The sequence below is a fragment of the Bos grunniens genome, chromosome 4 (assembly GCF_055505025.1).
Source record: "Bos grunniens cultivar Pamir isolate PY7600 chromosome 4, Bosgru_T2T1.0, whole genome shotgun sequence".
Lineage (NCBI taxonomy): Eukaryota > Metazoa > Chordata > Mammalia > Artiodactyla > Bovidae > Bos > Bos grunniens.
In genome coordinates this window covers 49013403-49032089 of record NC_141168.1, presented here as the reverse complement: position 1 = coordinate 49032089, position 18687 = coordinate 49013403, and the positions used below count along the sequence as shown (strand labels likewise).

The 18687-nt window shown below is 37.2% G+C and overlaps 1 protein-coding gene across 28 annotated transcripts in view; it reads right to left on the bottom strand.

Moving 5' to 3' along the window:
- Nucleotides 1–18687, bottom strand: part of PALS2 (protein associated with LIN7 2, MAGUK p55 family member) — a 164260-nt gene that overhangs the window by 25119 nt on the left and 120454 nt on the right. For all 28 annotated transcript variants that reach the window (XM_086396317.1, XM_086396307.1, XM_086396312.1 and 25 more), the window contains 3 exons: nt 16626–16778; nt 13159–13311; nt 12151–12378 (listed from right to left, as the gene is read on the bottom strand). In XM_086396317.1, coding sequence (XP_086252443.1) covers nt 12151–12378; nt 13159–13311; nt 16626–16778 — 534 coding nt within the window. The remainder of the gene's footprint in view (nt 1–12150; nt 12379–13158; nt 13312–16625; nt 16779–18687) is intronic.

The window sequence follows — 18687 nt, the reverse complement described above, 5'->3', positions numbered from 1 at the left end:
AGAAATCCCAGGGCTGATCTCCTTCAGAATGGACTGGTGGGATCTCCTTGCAGTCCAAGGCACTCTCAAGAGTCTTCTCCAACACCACAGCTCAAAAGCATCAATTCTTCGGTGCTCAGCCTTCTTCACAGTCCAACTCTCACATCCATACATGACCACTGGAAAAACCATAGCCTTGACTAGCTGGACCTTTGTTGGCAAAGTAATGTCTCTGCTTTTTAATATGCTATCTAGGTTGGTCATAACTTTCCTTCCAAGGAGTAAGTGTCTTTTAATTTCATGGCTGCAGTCACCATCTACAGTGATTTTGGAGCCCTGAAAAATAAAGTCTGACACTGTTTCCACTGTTTCCCCATCTATTTCCCATGAAGTGGTGGGACCAGATGCCATGATCTTCGTTTTCTGAATGTTGAGCTTTAAGCCAACTTTTTCACTCTCCACTTTCACCAAGAGGCTTTTGAGTTCCTCCTCACTTTCTGCCATAAGGGTGGTGTCATCTGCATATCTGAGGTTATTGATATTTCTCCCAGCAATCTTGATTCCAGCTTGTCTTTTTTCCAATCCAGCATTTCTCATGATGTACTCTGCATATAAGTTAAATAAACAGGGTGACAATATACAGCCTTGACGTACTCCTTTTCCTATTTGGAACCAGTCTGTTGTTCCATGTCCAGTTCTAACTGTTGCTTCCTGACCTGCATACAAATTTCTCATGAGATAGATCAGGTGGTCTGGTATTCCCATCTCTTTCAGAATTTTCCACAGTTTATTGTGATCCACACAGTCAAAGGTTTTGGTATAGTCAATAAAGCAGAAATAGATGTTTTTCTGGAACTCTCTTGCTTTTTCCATGATCCAGCGGATGTTGGCAAGTTGATCTCTGGTTCCTCTGCCTTTTCTAAAACCAGCTTGAACATCAGGAAGTTCACAGTTCATATATTGCTGAAGCCTGGCTTGGAGAATTTTGAGCATTACTTTACCAGCGTGTGAGATGAGTGCAATTGTGCGGTAGTTTGGGCATTCTTTGGCATTGCCTTTCTTTGGGATTGGAATGAAAACTGACCTTTTCCAGTCCTGTGGCCACTGTTGAGTTTTCCAAATTTGCTGGCATATTGAGTGCAGCACTTTCACAGCATCATCTTTCAGGATTTGGAATAGCTCAACTGGAATTCTATCACCTCCACTAGCTTTGTTCATAGTGATGCTTTCTAAGGCCCACTTGACTTCACATTTCAGGATGTCTGCCTCTAGGTCAGTGATCACACCATCGTGATTATCTGGGTCGTAAAGACCTTTTTTGTACAGTTCTTCTGTGTATTCTTGCCATCTCTTCTTAATATCTTCTGCTTCTGTTAGGTCCATACCATTTCTGTCCTTTATCGAGCCCATCTTTGCATGAAATGTTCCTTTGGTATCTCTGATTTTCTTGAAGAGATCTCTAGTCTTTCCCATTTTGTTGTTTTCCTCTATTTCTTTGCACTGATCACTGAAGAAGGCTTTCTTATCTCTTCTTGCTATTCTTTGGAACTCTGCATTCAGATGCTTATATCTTTCCTTTTCTCCTTTGCTTTTCGCTTCTCTTCTTTTCACAGCTATTTGTAAGGCCTCCCCAGACAGCCATTTTGCTTTTTGGCATTTCTTTTTCTTAGGGATGGTCTTGATCCTTGTCTCCTGTACAGTGTCACGAACCTCATTCCATAGTTCACCAGGCACTCTATCTATCAGATCTAGGTCCTTAAATCTATTTCTCACTTCCACTGTATAATCATAAGGGATTTGATTTAGGTCATACCGGAATGGTCTAGTGGTTTTCCCTACTTTCTTCAATTTAAGTCTGAATTTGGCAATAAGGAGTTCATGGTCTGAGCCACAGTCAGCTCCTGGTCTTGTTTTTGCTGACTCTATAGAGCTTCTCCATCTTTGGCTGCAAAGAATATAATCAATCTGATTTCGGTGTTGACCATCTGGTGATGTCCATGTGTAGAGTCTTCTCTTGTGTTGTTGGAAGAGGGTGTTTGTTATGACCAGTGCATTTGTTTTGGCAAAACTCTATTAGTCTTTGCCCTGCTTCATTCCATGTTCCAAGGCCAAATTTGCCTGTTACTCCAGGTGTGTAAAGAGCAGCATTAATGGGCAAAGATATCAGAAGATCATGTAACATCAAACAGTTTCTGCTATCACCATTGTGAGTGAAAAAGCTTCATAATTCATGCCTGCAATGCAGGAGACCTGGGTTTGATCCTTGGGTCAGGAAGATCCCCTGGAGAGGGAAATGGCAACCCATTCTAGTACTCTTGCCTGGAAAATCCCATGGACAGAGAAGCCTGGTAGACTATAGTCCATGGGATCTCAAAGAGTCGGACACAACTAGTGATTTTACTTTCACTTTCTTTCAGTATTCAAGAGAGTTTTGCCCTAGACTTAGTCTTTTCTTTTGTTTGTTTTTTTTGTTGTTGTTGTTTTTTTTTGTGAGTTAAGATCTTTTATTACCTATGACGGTGCTATTCATTACAATAGTCATTCACCTAACAAAGCTTATAAAACAAAATCTGAAAGTGTCTGACTGCTCCCTTATAACTATTCTAGAACAAAGCTTGAGAATATTTAAGCTTAAAAAAAAATCCAGTACTCAATAAGATAAAATTCAGTTCTGGCAGCCAATCAAAAATAACCAGGCATGCAAATAAGCAGGAAAATACAATCTAAAATATGAAGAAAAATAAACCAGTGAAAAGTGACACAGAAATGACAAATAGGACTGAATTAGTAGGCAAGGACACTAAAATAGTTATTTTTAACTTTACATATTGTAGCATATGTTCAAGAAGCTAGAGGAAGGATTCGACATGTTAGGTAGAAACATGGCATATATAAAGAAAAAAAGATTCAGTTCAAATTTCTAGAGATGAAAACAAAAATATCTGAGATGAAAAGTATACCAAATATGATTAACAGCAGATTAGACATCTTAGGGGAAAAAAGAATAATAAATGTGAAGACATTGCAATAGAAACTGTCCAACATGAAAAAGTGGGAGAGAACAAGACTGAATAAATGAAAAGAGTATCAGTGAGCTATGGGACAATTTCAAGGAGCCCAACATGAATAACTCATATATCACCAAAGGGCAGGAGAAATTGAGGAACAGAAACAATATTTGAAGTAGAAACAATCAAAACAATGTCCAAATCTAATGAAAGAAACAGTTTTTCAACAAATAGAGCTGGAAAAATTGGATACCCAGATGCAAAAACAGAAACAGGAAATCCAAACCAATTCTTTGATGCATATCTTATCCCTTATACAAAAATTCAGAGAAAATGGATCATAGAACAAGATGCGAGAATACAACGAAAAGTGAAAATCTTTATAAACTTGTGTTGTACAAACATTTTTTTTTACACAGAAAAAAAGCATGATTCATTAAAAAAAGGACAAATTAGACTTCATCAAAATCAAGAACATCTGCCTTCATATTATACTGCTAAGAGAATGAAGACAAGCTTTCTCACTAGGAAAAAGTCTTTGTAAATCATAATTCCAATAAAGTACTTGTATCAAAACATAAAGAACTCTCAAAACTAAACAAATGGAAAACAACAACTCAATAAAAAAATGGGTGAAGATTTGAAGACATTAAAGTTGTCATAACCATGGCAAATAAGCATGTGAAAAGATGCTCAATCTTAGCAATCATGAGGAAAATGCAAATTAAAGTCACCATAAGACACCATCCACCCTTATAAGAATGGCTAAAATTATAAAGACTGACCATACCAAATGTTGGTGAAGATGTGCAATAATTGCAACTTTCATGTAATGTTGCTGAAAATGTAAACTGGTACAACCACTTTTGAAAACAGTTTGGCCATTTCTTTAAAAGTTCAACATACAACATATCAAATGACCCAATACTTCAAGTCTTAGGTATTTACTCTAGGGACTTACATGTAAATGTTTAGCATCTTTATTTATAATAGCCCCAAACTAGAAACAACAGAAATGTTCACTAGCCAGTTAGTGGATAAATCCAACTGTGGTACAGCCATGTAATGGAATATCACTTGTCAATAAGAAGGAATCAACTACTGATACACATGAAAACATGGTTAAATCTCTTAAATAATTATGCTGAAAGAAAGAAGTCAGATTTTTTTTTTTTTTTACAAAAAAGCAAAATCAAAGGATTCATGTTGTATGAACCCATTTATATAAAAATACAGAAAATATAAACTAATTTATAGTGACAGAAGAGCAGTACTTGCCTGGCATGAAGGTTGGGATAAGGAGCAGGCAGGAAGGATTACAGTGAACCCAGGAAAACTTCTAGGGGTGACAGAAATGTTCACTATATCTCGATTGTATTGACGGTTTCATGGGTACATAACAGATATGTCCACATTCATTAATTACATACTATGTATGTAAGTGTATGCTATTTCTATGAACGTTACCTCAAAGATATTTTGAAAATGTAAAAATAAAAAGTCAAAGTACTGACAAAATAAAATACTGTACAGAAATATACTGTGCCTGTGCAAATGGTAACAGTTAGAAGAAGAGAAATCAAATGTGACAGGCTAGAGAAACATCTCCACCATGACCTTTGTCATAAATCAGAAAGAGGCTGGTAATTCATTTGGGAATGTGTTGGTTGAACATGGTACAAGTGCTGTGCACACACTCTCAGCCTCAAACCATAGTTTCAGGTCCACCTGAGTCTGCATATAAGTAACAGTATATAAGTATAGTAAGTGACAAGGTAGTGAACCCAATGATCAGAGTTGCTAAGAAGTTCTCTAAGATAATAACAGATATGCTATTTTCCCAAAGATTTTCAAAGTGCATGAATTCCACCTACTCAAATGCACACATACAAATAACATATTTTGAGATCAACAAGGAAACTATACATTTGGTTTAAAAAGCTCTGAGAGGCAATTCATACTCCTATACGGTAAATAACCATATGTGGGTCACATTGTTACTATAAACAAATAAATAAACCTACGCTGATCTGACTCATACTAATAATTCTTAATTTACACTACACTTGAGTCATTGGTCCATGCAAGGTCTGCTTTTGTTTTTTAATTTTGTTAGTTTTAATAATGTAATAAACAGTCATGAGCTTACCACATAAAACAGAAGCTAGAAACCTACACGGTCCTCCTGCCCACATTCCATTTCCTTGCACTGCCCTGGCTTCCCCCAAAGCAAAGGTAACCCTCATCCTGAATCTTGTGTTCACAAATTCTTTGCTTTCCTTTTTGTAAGTTTTATTAAACCTATATATAACCTGCAAAAATATACAGCTATTTAAAACTTTTAAAAGATAGTATTATGCTCTATGCATGTGCTCTTTGGGGAACTGACATGCTTATCAACATGTTTCCAGCTATACACATATTGCTCTAAAAACTTATGTGTCTTAGTATGTGGAAACTTTCAACCTTGATAATGCTAAACCTTTTGCCCTCCCAAAGTGGTTATACCAATTTACACTGGCACCAGCAATGTAGAAGATAGAGTCCAGTTTCACATCTACATTTTTTTGCAACTGAATGGTATAAAATGGTATCTCACATTGTGATTTTAAATATCTCTTCGCATGTTTACTGACCATGTATCCCCTTTACTTGATTAGTGTCAGATCAGTGTACAGACAGTAAATGTAACACATTTTCACGTATTATCCCTATGAATTAACACTTTCACTGAATAGTCTTTTTCTCACTGAAAGACATATCAGCTCTGTGAGATATCACAGCAACGTATATGTGTAGATCTCTTTCTGAACTCTCTCTTCTGCTGCTCATTCTGTCTAATCCTATGCCAATACCACATATCTTAATTCCTACACATTAATAATAAGTCCCTATTTCTGCTTTTCTGCCTCAACTGTCTTAGTTATGCATCTTATATACCATGAAAAATCTTATTGAAATTTTCATTGGAATTTAACTGAATCTACAAGTCAATTTGAGGAAAATTGATATCTTCATAATACTGTTTTCTTGTCCATGAACATGATATATCTATTTAGATCTTAATTTTTTTGTGCATGGAGGTGAATATTTTTATTAGGTTATTTCTAGACATAAGTGTGATATTCTCTATTATAAATGATGTCTTAGTTACATTTATAGATGTCTGCTGATGGCATATAGAAATGAAACTGACTTTTGTTCTTCTTTCCAAATCTTCTGCTTTCATAATTATTTCTGTCTTCTCGTGCTTACGGAATTTTCCATAAAATATTGAACATCAGATCAGATCAGTCGCTCCGACTCTTTGCAACCCCATGAATCGCAGCACGCCAGGCCTCCCTGTCCATTACCAAGTCCCGGAGTTCACTCAGACTCACGTCCATCGAGCTAGTGATGCCATCCAGCCATCTCATCCTCTGTCGTCCCCTTCTCCTCTTGCCCCCAATCCCTCCCAGCATCAGAGTCTTTTCCAATGAGTCAACTCTTTGCATGAGGTGGCCAAAGTACTGGAGTTTCAGCTTTAGCATCATTCCTGCCAAAGAAATCCTAGGGCTGATCTCCTTCAGAATGGACTGGTGGGATCTCCTTGCAGTCCAAGGCACTCTCAAGAGTCTTCTCCAACACCACAGTTCAAAAGCATCAATTCTTCGGCACTCAGCCTTATTCACAGTCCAACTCTCACATCCATACATGACCACAGGAAAAAACATAGCCTTGACTAGATGAATCTTTGTTAGCAAAGTAATGTCTCTGCTTTTTAACATGCTATCTAGGTTGGTCATAACTTTCCTTCCAAGGAGTAAGCGTCTTTTAATTTCATGGCTGCAGTCACCATCTGTAGTGATTTTGGATCCCAGAAAAATTAAGTCTGACACTGTTTCCACTGTTTCCTCATCTATTTCCCATGAAGTGGTGGGACCAGATGCCATGATCTTCGTTTTCTGAATGTTGAGCTTTAAGCCAACTTTTTCACTCTCCACTTTCACTTTCATCAAGAGGCTTTTTAGTTCCTCTTCACTTTCTGCCATAAGGGTGGTGTCATCTGCGTATCTGAGGTTATTGATATTTCTCCTGGCAATCTTGATTCCAGCTTGTGTTTCTTCCAGTCCAGCGTTTCTCATGATGTACTCTGCATATAAGTTAAATAAACAGGGTGACAATATACAGCCTTGACGAACTCCTTTTCCTATTTGGAACCAGTCTGTTGTTCCATGTCCAGTTCTAACTGTTGCTTCCTGACCTGCATACAAATTTCTCAAGAGATAGATCAGGTGGTCTGGTATTCCCATCTCTTTCAGAATTTTCCACAGTTTATTGTGATCCACACAGTCAAAGGTTTTGGCATAGTCAATAAAGCAGAAATAGATGTTTTTCTGGAACTCTCTTGCTTTTTCTATAATTCAGTGGATGTTGGCAATTTGATCTCTGGTTCCTCTGCCTTTTCTAAAACCAGCTTGAACATAAATGGTACTAATGAACATCCTTCTCTAGTTCTTAATTTTTTTTAACTAGGCAATGACATTATTAACCCTTGTTTTAAACTTTATGTTCTGGCTTCTTTGGCTCAATTAACTGCAAACAATTGTGTACAAACAAAAATTTAAAAAGCAGCAGTGCCCAAGAGCCTCAGAACTTAAAATACTACAGGTTTCTATATTTAACTACATGCTAAACAAAATTTTTTAGGAGTCAACATTCTTGAAGTTTCTTTTCTTTCTTTTTTTAAAGAAGTTCTGTTTGCCTCACTGTTGGAAGCCTCATCAAAATTCTGAACAAGATCACTCTCCTTCCCAATAGGAAGTGGGGCTTTCCACCCAGCTTCTGCCAGGATTCTGAAAGCTTGTTGACACCAAGCTGGTCTAAGATTTGGGTGGCTTTTCTGTCAGGAGCTTTGTCTCAGCACAGCTGGTAATGGACTGCTGCCAGAAATGTCCGAGCATCAGGACTGTTAAAATGAATCATCACTTACTGGTGTGCAAATATACTTACCTCTTTAAAATCAGAGATAATGTTTATTCTGAATTTTTTTAAAGAGAACTGAAGATTTTTTTTTATCATCTGTTACAACAGATATTTGTTATATCATCTGAGGGTGGTTCCTTTTTACCAATGCACAAGTATGCCTGAAGTTTGGCAGGTTTCTCTTTATGGTGGGTTTTTTCCATCTTGGAGTGGAAATGGGACTTCACATGGGCCCTGGGCTTGGCACTCAAGTAGTCTCAGGAAGACCAGCTTAAAGTCCTGTTCCTGATTTTTAAAGAGAAATGCTTCTAACAGTCAACTATTGAGAATAATGTTTGTTTTAGTTTAAAAAAAAAAAAAAGATTAAGGAGGTTCTTTCCTGTTCCCAATTTACTAATCCTAAAAGGCTGTGGTACATATACACAATTGAATATTACTCAGCCATTAAAAAGAATACATTTGAATCAGTTCTAATGAGGTGGATGAAACTGGAGCCTATTATACAGAGTGAAGTAAGCCAGAAAGAAAAACACCAATACAGTATACTAATGCACATATATGGAATTTAGAAAGATGGTAACGATAACCCTGTATGCGAGACAGCAAAAGAGACACAGATGTATAGAACAGTCTTTTGGACTCTGTGGGAGAGGGCGAAGGTGGGAGGATATGGGAGAATGGCATTGAAACATGTAAAATATCATATGTGAAACAAATCGCCAGTCCAGGTTTGATGCATGATACAGGGTGCTCGGGGCTGGTGCACTGGGATGATCCAGAGGGATGGGATGGGGAGGGAGGTGGGACGGGGGTTCAGGATGGGGAACACGTGTACACTCATGGCAGATTCAAATCAATGTATGGCAAAACCAATACAATATTGTAAAGTAAAATAAATAATTAAAAAATCATGAACAGGAACTGAATTACATTGAATTTTCTACTGATATTTTTCTTCTTTAATCTGTTAATTTGTTTGGTTACATATATGAACTTTCTAACATGAAACCATCCTAGCTTGGACACGTTATATTATTTTTTTTTATATATCATTAAATTTCATTTGCTAATACATTGTTGAGAATTCTTACATGTACATCCTTGAATGAAATAAAACAAATTTCTTCTCATATTTTTGTTATGTGGCTCATAATGGCCTTAAAGAGAGAATTCCCATTAATTTGGCCTTAAATAAAGAAATGGAATTTTAAAGTCTTTGGAAACCTACATACATGTAAGCTGGAGAACTTCAGAATTAGCTGCAATTTCTAACCCCTCCTGGTCTTCAAATTTAAAAATATAGATTCTGTGGTTTCATGAAAGATTTTGGATTTTTAATAAGCACCTCAAATGCTATTGATAAAGATGATCCATTGACCATGCTTTGAAAGACACAACCCTGGTATGAAGACCTCCTGGCTTCCATCTGCTCTCACGGCAGTTAAGAAATAGAGTTGGTGGAGTTTCCAGTTAGTGAAAGAGTGGTAGAACTGGAGAGGCTAAAAGCCCTTGCTTTCCATTAGTGTTACTCTTATAAGAGGAACACAGTGCACCCAGGACAGTCCTATTCTAGTATAATTAGTAATTATTCCCCCTTTCGCTTTAAAAATGTCCCAATTGGGTGTGTTTTATCTCTCCTGTTCGAAGTTTTCATGTTAGTCCCTTCTTTTTTTATGGTAAGACAGGTCTGAGACTGGCTCAGGCTTGGATGGAAGATTAGACCTTCCCCATTTCAATGCCTTCTCCCAGTTCTGAAGGCTAAATAAAAAGCAGATTTTGTCTTGTGCCTTCAGAGAACAATGTATGTCTAAGACAGGGCTAAAGATCCTTGCATTTCACATCATTCAGACCATTCACCAGGTGCAGATTCTACAAAGGGATTTGAGCCAAAGCCCTAGCTACTGATATTACAAAAAATTTTCCATAAAAGTCCATTATAGTCATGGTGAGCTGATAGGAATTCTGAAGTTTGAACCACAGGGGGTTAAAAAAAAAAAGTCTATCACAACTAATGTATAATTTTAAAAAAATAAATAAATCTTAACTCCTACTTTTCCAATCTACTTAGGTGCCAATTGAGGAATAAAGCTAGTCTGACGGACACTAGCTATTTAAAATGTCTAATTTCTAATGCCATTTCTCTTATGATTCTTTTCCTTGAAAAGACAAGGTCTCTATCCTTTATTTAAACAAACGTTCACAACAAGCCTGTATATTTTCAGAAATCCAATTTACATGCTAAAAATTCATAACTGACTATTCTTACTCTCCCAAAGAACAATATAAAGCAGGTATTCAACATAGGTTATTTCTAAGACTTTTATACTATACTAGTCTTTTCAATTATCATATTAACAATATTAAAATAAGTATAGTGGCAGCATCTTATGTAAAAGACCTGCAGTTTTACTCATACTTGGAACAAATTTCTGGAAAACCTAAATAATTAAATGCATCTAAAATACTGATAAATATTTCCTATATCTACATTATCTGGATTTGAAAACCCTCTCAAGTTTCAACGTACTTATCTAAAGTGTCAACTGTTCCTTTGCAATTATCTCATCACTTTTTCCTTCTTTACCATTTCTTTGGAATTACACCACCACCTCATTACCACCATCACAACAATAGCAGCAGCTATGGGCTGGCATGCAGGATGTGACAGGTGCTGCTGAATTAACTTATTTGATCCTTACAGTAATCTTTTGAGAAAAGAAATACTCCTAACTATACAGATGAGAAAACAAACACAGAGAGGATAAGTTAGTAAGTGGTGGCACAGTTATTTGAAACAAAGCAGTCATCACAGCCTTTCCTAAGAATTGCCTTTCACAAATTACCTCACACTTTCAAAAATCTGCTTCCTGGCTACACAATCTCATCTCTCTTCTTTTTAAAATTCACTCAACATAATGAGGTTAGTGACCACTGTCATGAAAACACTGCCAGGCTTAATAATCTGTTTTACCTAAAAATCAGTTACAAAACATAGAGCAAATGGTAAAACCAGGTGTTCAAGATTCTTTTCAATTTGGACCCATCCTCTCTTTCTGTCCTCATTCTCTGTTTAGCCCATCACTGGAACACTAAGGTAAAGGTGATCAGGACTACATGCTTATTTTCCTCGCAGGGCTTGGAACATGACATGTGTCAAAACTATTTGCTAATTAATGACAAAAAGTCTTTAAGGTTTTTCTCCTATTAGCTGTAGGTTACTGAAATGCTAGGGTCCAAAAATCACTGCACAAGGTGAGTTTAAGCCAAAAAGTTGGCTTAACACTCAACATTTGAAAAACTAAGATCATGGCGTCTGGTCCCATTACTTCATGGCAAATATATGGGGAAAAAATGGAAACAGTGAGACTTTATTTTATGGGGCTCCAAAATCACTGCAGATGGTGATTGCAACCATGAAATTAAAAGAGGCTTGCTCCTTGGAAGAAAAGCTATACCAATCTAGATAGCTAATTTAAAAAGCAGAGACATTACTTTGCAAACAAGGTCCATCTAGTCAAAGCTATGGTTTTTCCAGTAGTCATGTACGGATGTGAGAGTTGGACTATAAAGAAAGCTGAGTGCTGAAGAATTGATGCTTTTGAACTGTGGTGTTGGAGAAGACTCTTGAGAGTCCCTTGGACTGCAAGGAGATCCAACCAGTCCATCCTAAAGGAAATCAGTCCTGAATATTCATTGGAAGGACTGATACTGAAGGTGAAACTCCGAATACTTTGGCCACTTGATATGAAAAACTGACTCATTTGAAAAGACCCTGATGCTGGGAAAGACTGAAGGCATGAGGAGAAAGGAAGACAGAGGATGAGATGGTGGGATGGCATCACAGATTCAATGGACATGAGTTTGAGCATGCTCCAGGAGTTGGTGATGGACAGGGAGGTCTGGAGTGCTGCAGTCCATGGGGTCACAGAGTCAGACGACACAACTGATGACTGAATTGAACGGAGGGTTCATGGTATTCACAGAGAGATTTCTTAAGTAAATTCCTTTTGAATAGTAAGATAATATTGTTTAAAAATACCAACAATTCACCCATGACAAAATAAGGCACTTTAGAACAATTAAACCAGGCAGTTTTTTCTCTTCACTTTAGCAAAAAAGTAGCAACTGGTGGTTACATCCAACAGTGTGATTTAAAAAAAAAAGGATTCTTAGTATTAGCATGAATTTTATTACTAACCTGTTGAGGAATAATGGTATCTCTATAGCTTGGTAAAATTTTCAGGGTGACACTTCCACTAATATTTTTCAGTAATTCTTGTAATTCCTTTGGGTTGTTTCCAACTTCATGGCCATTGACTTCTTTAATGATATCTCCCACATGAAGCAGACCCTGACGGTCTATCATCCCTCCATGGAGGATTCGGGCGATTACCAGATCATTATTTTCAACCCTAAATGTTACACCCTGAAGAAAATAAGGAATGGAATTACTGATTTTTGGTTGTTAGGAATAAATTGTAAATATTCCCGACTATGTATATATAAGAAAATAATTCTAAAAATAAGTGAGTAAATCATTCCTACTTTTCCCATGTTCACTTGTAACTCAATACTCCAATCTCATTAAACCATGTACAATTGTGACAACATACACCATCCCTTAAAAAAGGGGCTTCCACGGCAAGAGTAACCTTGAAAATTAAACATATCTTAGGCTGCATTCCACAAGATATGAGGAAGCTCAAAGGAGCAAGCAATGTATTTGTGCATTCTGATGGCCTTGCTCCTGGTGTTTTCTCACTTCACTGTTCTCATAGTCAGAGCCCCGAAATGCCATGTTAGCATGAAACTGTAAACATTTACTTACAGAGTCCTACCAATGTTTTCAATTTTTAATAACAAGGTTCTTCTGCATTTTGCTACTATATATAATTAGTAAGCAACCTCAATTCATTTCTTCAAAGGGTATAGGAAAAAAAGTTATCCTCTGAAATTTTTTCTACTCACAGGCAAACTTCTTCTCTCCTCTATTTCAGTTTAATTTTGGTTTAATTCTGCATGCTAAATCAAGTTGAGAGTATCACCTGTGTATTTTATACACAAGCCAAAAAAGACTGATGAAACAAACATGAGTAAAGTTTTCATAAAGATAAAAATTATGAAAGAAAAAAATGAGATAGAGTAGTGACTCAGTCACGAGTATGTAAGATTTCAGCTTTAAGAAGGCACCGACTGATCAACTCACCAGTGGTTCCCCAGCCCTTTTGTGAATACCAAGAATACGAATGGCATCTACTGGTAATAACTGATTATTGATAGAAGAATTATTCATTTCCGGGCTTGATGGAGGTGACTCGTAACACTTTGATGCCACAATATCATGGGCCTCCAAGAGTGACTAGAAGGATTCAAAACAGCCTGTGGTTATTGATTACAGATGGAATAAGTTATTAAAAGTAGCAGCTCATTATCCCAATAGAGTACTAAAAATTTCCAAGGCATTAATTGGTAATTTTTAGTCATTTCATGAAAATAGTATAAAAGACTGAAGAAAAATTACAAAGAAAAAACTCACAAATTCATATATTAAGGATTATTCCTATAAATTATGGAAGCTACTTAAATCACTAATCTAGGCTGCTTAGTTTTTACCCTATACACTCTTCTTAGGCAATATTACCCACTCCTGTGACTTGAACCACTACTGAGAACTCCCTTGATCCAGATCTCTCTCATTAGCTTCAGACTCATATATTAAAAATCTGCCCACAACTGGCCAAGAGTCATGATAATTTGAAAAATCAAAACAAAACATAGGATTATATACAACCGAAACATAATGAATTAATGAAAACTCCGTAAGTCCACAATGCTACTTAAAAACAGGACTGAAAAAAATCTCATTTGTTACCATTTGAGATTGCCCTTTTAAACTGTTAAAATTGGCAAAGGGAAGAAGCTGGCATTTCCCTAACTTTTCAGTTGGAAATGCACTGTAGGTTAACTAAACAGCTCAGCTGATGAGGAAAAACTCTATATAAGAAGACCAGCTAAGAATGGGAAAATTTGAAAAATGTCATTTTGCAACCTCTAATGAAAATATTGAGTCAGGCAAGGATTATTAATTTGAACTCATCAGTAACTACATGGTTGAAAGGAAACAGCATTTGTATAATGCCAGAATAATAACACACTAGATTACTTCTTAGTGGAAAGGCTTTCAAGGGTAGGATTTGGCTGTCATTGCCCTTGATTAAGGGACTAATCTCAGCATGAAGAGTGATGGGGCAACGTATGGCTGAACCCCTTCACTATTCACTTGAAACTATTACAACATTGTTTGTTAATTGGCTAGGACAGAGGAGTCTGGGGGGCTATAGTCCATGGGGTCACAGAGAGTCGGACACAACTACATGACTAACACACTCACCCCCAACACAAAATTAAAAGTTTAAAAAAAAAATTTTCAATTCAGAAAAAAAGAAGAGTGATGGGCCAACCAGATATTATACATCATCTGATGCAGATTAATTTACCTTGTATCACCTGAGTGTGAGCTAAGTTGCTTTAGTCGTGTCCAACTCTCTGTGACCCTATGGACTATAGCCCACCAAGGCTCTCCTGTCCACGGGATTCTCCAGCAAGAATACTGGAGTGGGTTGCTAGGCCTTCTCCAGGCCATCTTCCAGACCCAGTGATTGAATCTGTGTTTCTGAGGTGTTCTGCACTGCAGGCGGGTTCTTTACCACTAGTGCCACCTAGGAAGCCCAAGATGCATCCTAGTTTCAAATATAACTTAAGCCATCTTTTAGGTAAAACTTCTGTTTATAAGAAATAGGATAACTAAACAACATAGCAGGAAAGCACACAAGTAAATCCAAGGAGTGGATTCTGCAGGATAATGGCCTGGTCTGGTCTCTCTAGTAGGTCAACATCATAATCAAGGGAGAAAGGGATGGTCTAACTAATGCCACATATGGACCTAATTTGAAAATTCATACATACAAACCAGCTGTAAAGAGTATTTTTGTGTAAAATGCACTGCGTGTTACAGAGGTCTATTGAAATGGAAAAGTGGAAGTCAATGGCTGAAAAAAGGGTAAATTACAAAACAGCTTATGCAAAATGATTGCAGTCAGTAAAGAAAAAAATACATATGTATATTTATGAATAGAAAAAATATGGAGAAATATGCACCATGGTAGTATAGTGGTGATTTGGGTAATAAAAATGCAATGTCTTAATTTCTGCATTTTTACTTGCTGCTATTTCACAAGTTTATATATATTTTTTAGACCTCATATAAATTTATGCATTAAATTTCATACTTACATAAAAAATATAGCATGCTTGCAAAGTTCTACCAGATGCATTCTTCTAAGATACCACAAACTTAACATGGCCAGTTACTTTAACATGAGCATGACCAAAATAGCCCTCCCAGAGTGTTCTTTATCTCAGTAGATGCCATCAATTGTTTGTCAGAAATCCTGTCCTTATCAACTTCCCAGATTTCTCTTCTGTGGCTGTCACATGTACTCACTCACTAAGCCCTATTGATTTTACAGCTTAAAACTTGAAAATCCTCACATTTCCCACTATCTATGCTGCCATCGCAACTTCTCACCTTGGCACAAAACCATATAGCTCCACTATCTGACCTCTCCCTGTTTAATAACCTCCCCCACCCCTATCCCTTCCCAAGGTTCCCAATGTCCTCTGGATAAAGTTCAAATATCTTAGTATGCATTTAAGGCCTCAATTAACTGGCCCCTGCATAACGGTGTCTCTGACATGTGTTTCTGTTTTTTGTACTTAAGATATAGATTTATGTTGGAACCATCTCACTATACATTTACATAATTTTTGCAGTAACATGGTTAGAGAGTCATGGAAAATCTTGAGGAAAAGCATAGGGGTGCTGCCATTTGATTTTTAATGCTAAGATTTGCAGTGACAAGCAGGTGACACTTTATTCTTCTATCTCACGACCATTTATTGAACAGTCCATTCTTTCTCCACTAAAATATAGTGTTTCATAAATCAAGCTGCCATTTGTCGGAGGATGTATTTCTGGGGTTTCTCTTCTCTTCAGGTAATCTATTTTTCTAATACTGCCCCAATACCAAACTGTCTTAATTATAGATTTCTAAGAAATCTCCACTTCCCTTTCTCTCTTCTGAAACTGATTCGTCTTTGGTAAACTGATTAACTCTTCACCTACACAGACAAATGCTTAAGTTGAATTTATCTTTTGTCCCTGGGGAAAGTATGTCATTGTTTCTATCCCCTACAGCTCTCTCTTGTTCTAAGGTCATCAGCTGCAACCCAGTCTTAGAAGCAATACTGAAAAGGCATATCATTGGTCATAAGAAGGGCTGGGAAACAGTGGTATTAAGGAAGAAAAATCCACTATCACCACGAGAAACGTGTCCCAAGCATGTGGTCTGATGGTGAAATAGGTTTGTTGTTTTTTTTTAATTACACAAAGAAAAACCCATTCTAATGCATTTCTTTGACAGACACTGTACATTTGTATAGTAAGTGTATCTGTTTATGTAGCATAAGCATATGAGGATATTAAAACATCTAAGTTGTAATCTGCAACAAATGGCCCTAAATCTTTCAAAAACTTCATCTTAAACAGAAACTACTAAAAGAATATTTTGGGAATACAGGGGACTTGGAAAGAAGAGAATAGAGAAAGTTTACCTGGAAGTGAGGCTCTTTGAGTATACCAACCAGTTCTGCCACATTTTCATCCACATTTATTAGAGGGGTGATATCTTCGAGAATTTCATTGACTAATTCCAAGTTATTATCACTGACAGCTTCTAGTTTTGAATCTTCTAGCCTCTCATGAGCCTGAAAAAATACCAGTATATTAAAATAATAACACATACTGCTTTGCTCAGACTGTGGTTTTCTTCTTGAAAACTTTTGAAAGTTTTAAAAGATATTACTTGATGGTTTGATCTACTGAAATTGAACCTTTCAATCAGAGGTAACATACAGATTTCATAGTAAATGTTATCATGCAATTAGCAGCACTTTAAAGGAATACCTCCAAAGAAAAAATTTTAAGTCATATGAAATACACCGTAAGAAGAAATTATAATTGTTATGAAACAAAATTGTCAAAAAGACCAAGTGTAATTTAAATAGAGCAATGAGTTTCTATTAGATTTAGATATGAAAAATGTTAAGCTGACTAGGGAATGCCACTAAGAGCGAGAACAGGTACCTCTATAATTTTCTTAAAGCGTAACAGAAGCCTGATAAAGAGAGGATGATGAGATCATTTAACATATATCATGGAATGATTATAACCACTGAGAAAAAAAAAAACACAACTACTTAACTCACAAGACAAGTTGGAAATACTGTTTTTTTATTTAATTTATTCATTTATTTTTTTGCTAGGCTAGGTCTATCGGTGCTGTGCACATGCTTCCTTCAGTTGCAGAGAGTGGGGGCTACTCTCTAGTTGCAACGGTTTCTCAGCACAGTGGCCTCTCCTGCTGTGGAGCACAGGCTTCAGTAGTTGTGGCATATGGGCTTCAGAGCGCAGGCTCGTTAGTTGTGGCACACAGGCTCAGTTGCCCTGTGGCATGTGGGATCCTCCCCGACTAGGGATCCAACTAGTGTCTCTCACACTGTAAGGTAAATTCTGAACCACTGGACCAGCAGGGAAACCTTTGCTAATTGTTTTAATATAAATATTTGTTGTTTAAAAAAAAATCTAATTTAGCATGATTAATCTTGCAAATAGTCTTAATACTCTAATGATAGTATATGAAAGCTTAAAAAAGGAAGAAAAGAACTTGAACATTTATTGAGGGCTTTTGTTTTGTGCCAGTAAATATATTCTAAGTTCAGTATCAGAGTGTGCATGTGTGTAGTCAGCTAAGGTAGGTATGTTGTTACCATCCTCACCTTACAGACACAGACCCTGATGATGCAAAATGAGATAAAGTGACTGCCTGAGTTCACACTACTGGTAAGCAACTAAGTGAGGTAGTCCAACATCATCAAACTTGAGCTCTTAACTATTAAATCTTATTCAACTTTTTGATTATACAGTAAGCTACCCTATGGCACCCCACTCCAGTACTCTTGCCTGGAAAACTCCATGGACGGAGGAGCCTGGTAGGCTACAGTCCATGGGGTTGCTAAGAGTTGGAAACGACTGAGCAACTTCACTTTCACTCTTCACTTTCATGCACTGGAGAAGGAAATGGCAACCCACTCTAGTGTTCTTGCCTTGAGAATCCCAGGGACGGGGAAGCCTGGTTGGGCTGCTGTCTATGGGGTTGCACAGAGTCGGACACGACTGAAGCGACTTAGCAGCAGCAGCACCCTATCATCATCTTACAGTTAATTAATCGAAAATATTATACATTATTATCAATCATTTAAAAGTATGACATATGCTCTCACTGACTTAGTTGAGTTGTTACTTCTTAGCATAGCTCTTTCAGTGTCAGTTCAGTTCAGTTCAGTCTCTCAGTCGTGTCCAACTCCTCGCGACCCCATGAATTGCAGCACACCAGGCCTCCCTGTCCATCACCAACTCCCGGAGTTCACTCAGACTCACGTCCATCGAGTCAGTGATGCCATCCAGCCATCTCATCCTCTGTCATCCCCTTCTCCTCCTGCCCCCAATCCCTCCCAGCATCAGAGTCTTTTCCAATGAGTCAACTCTTTGCATGAGGTGGCCAAAGTACTGGAGCTTCAGCTTTAGCATCATTCCTTCCAAAGAAATCCCAGGGCT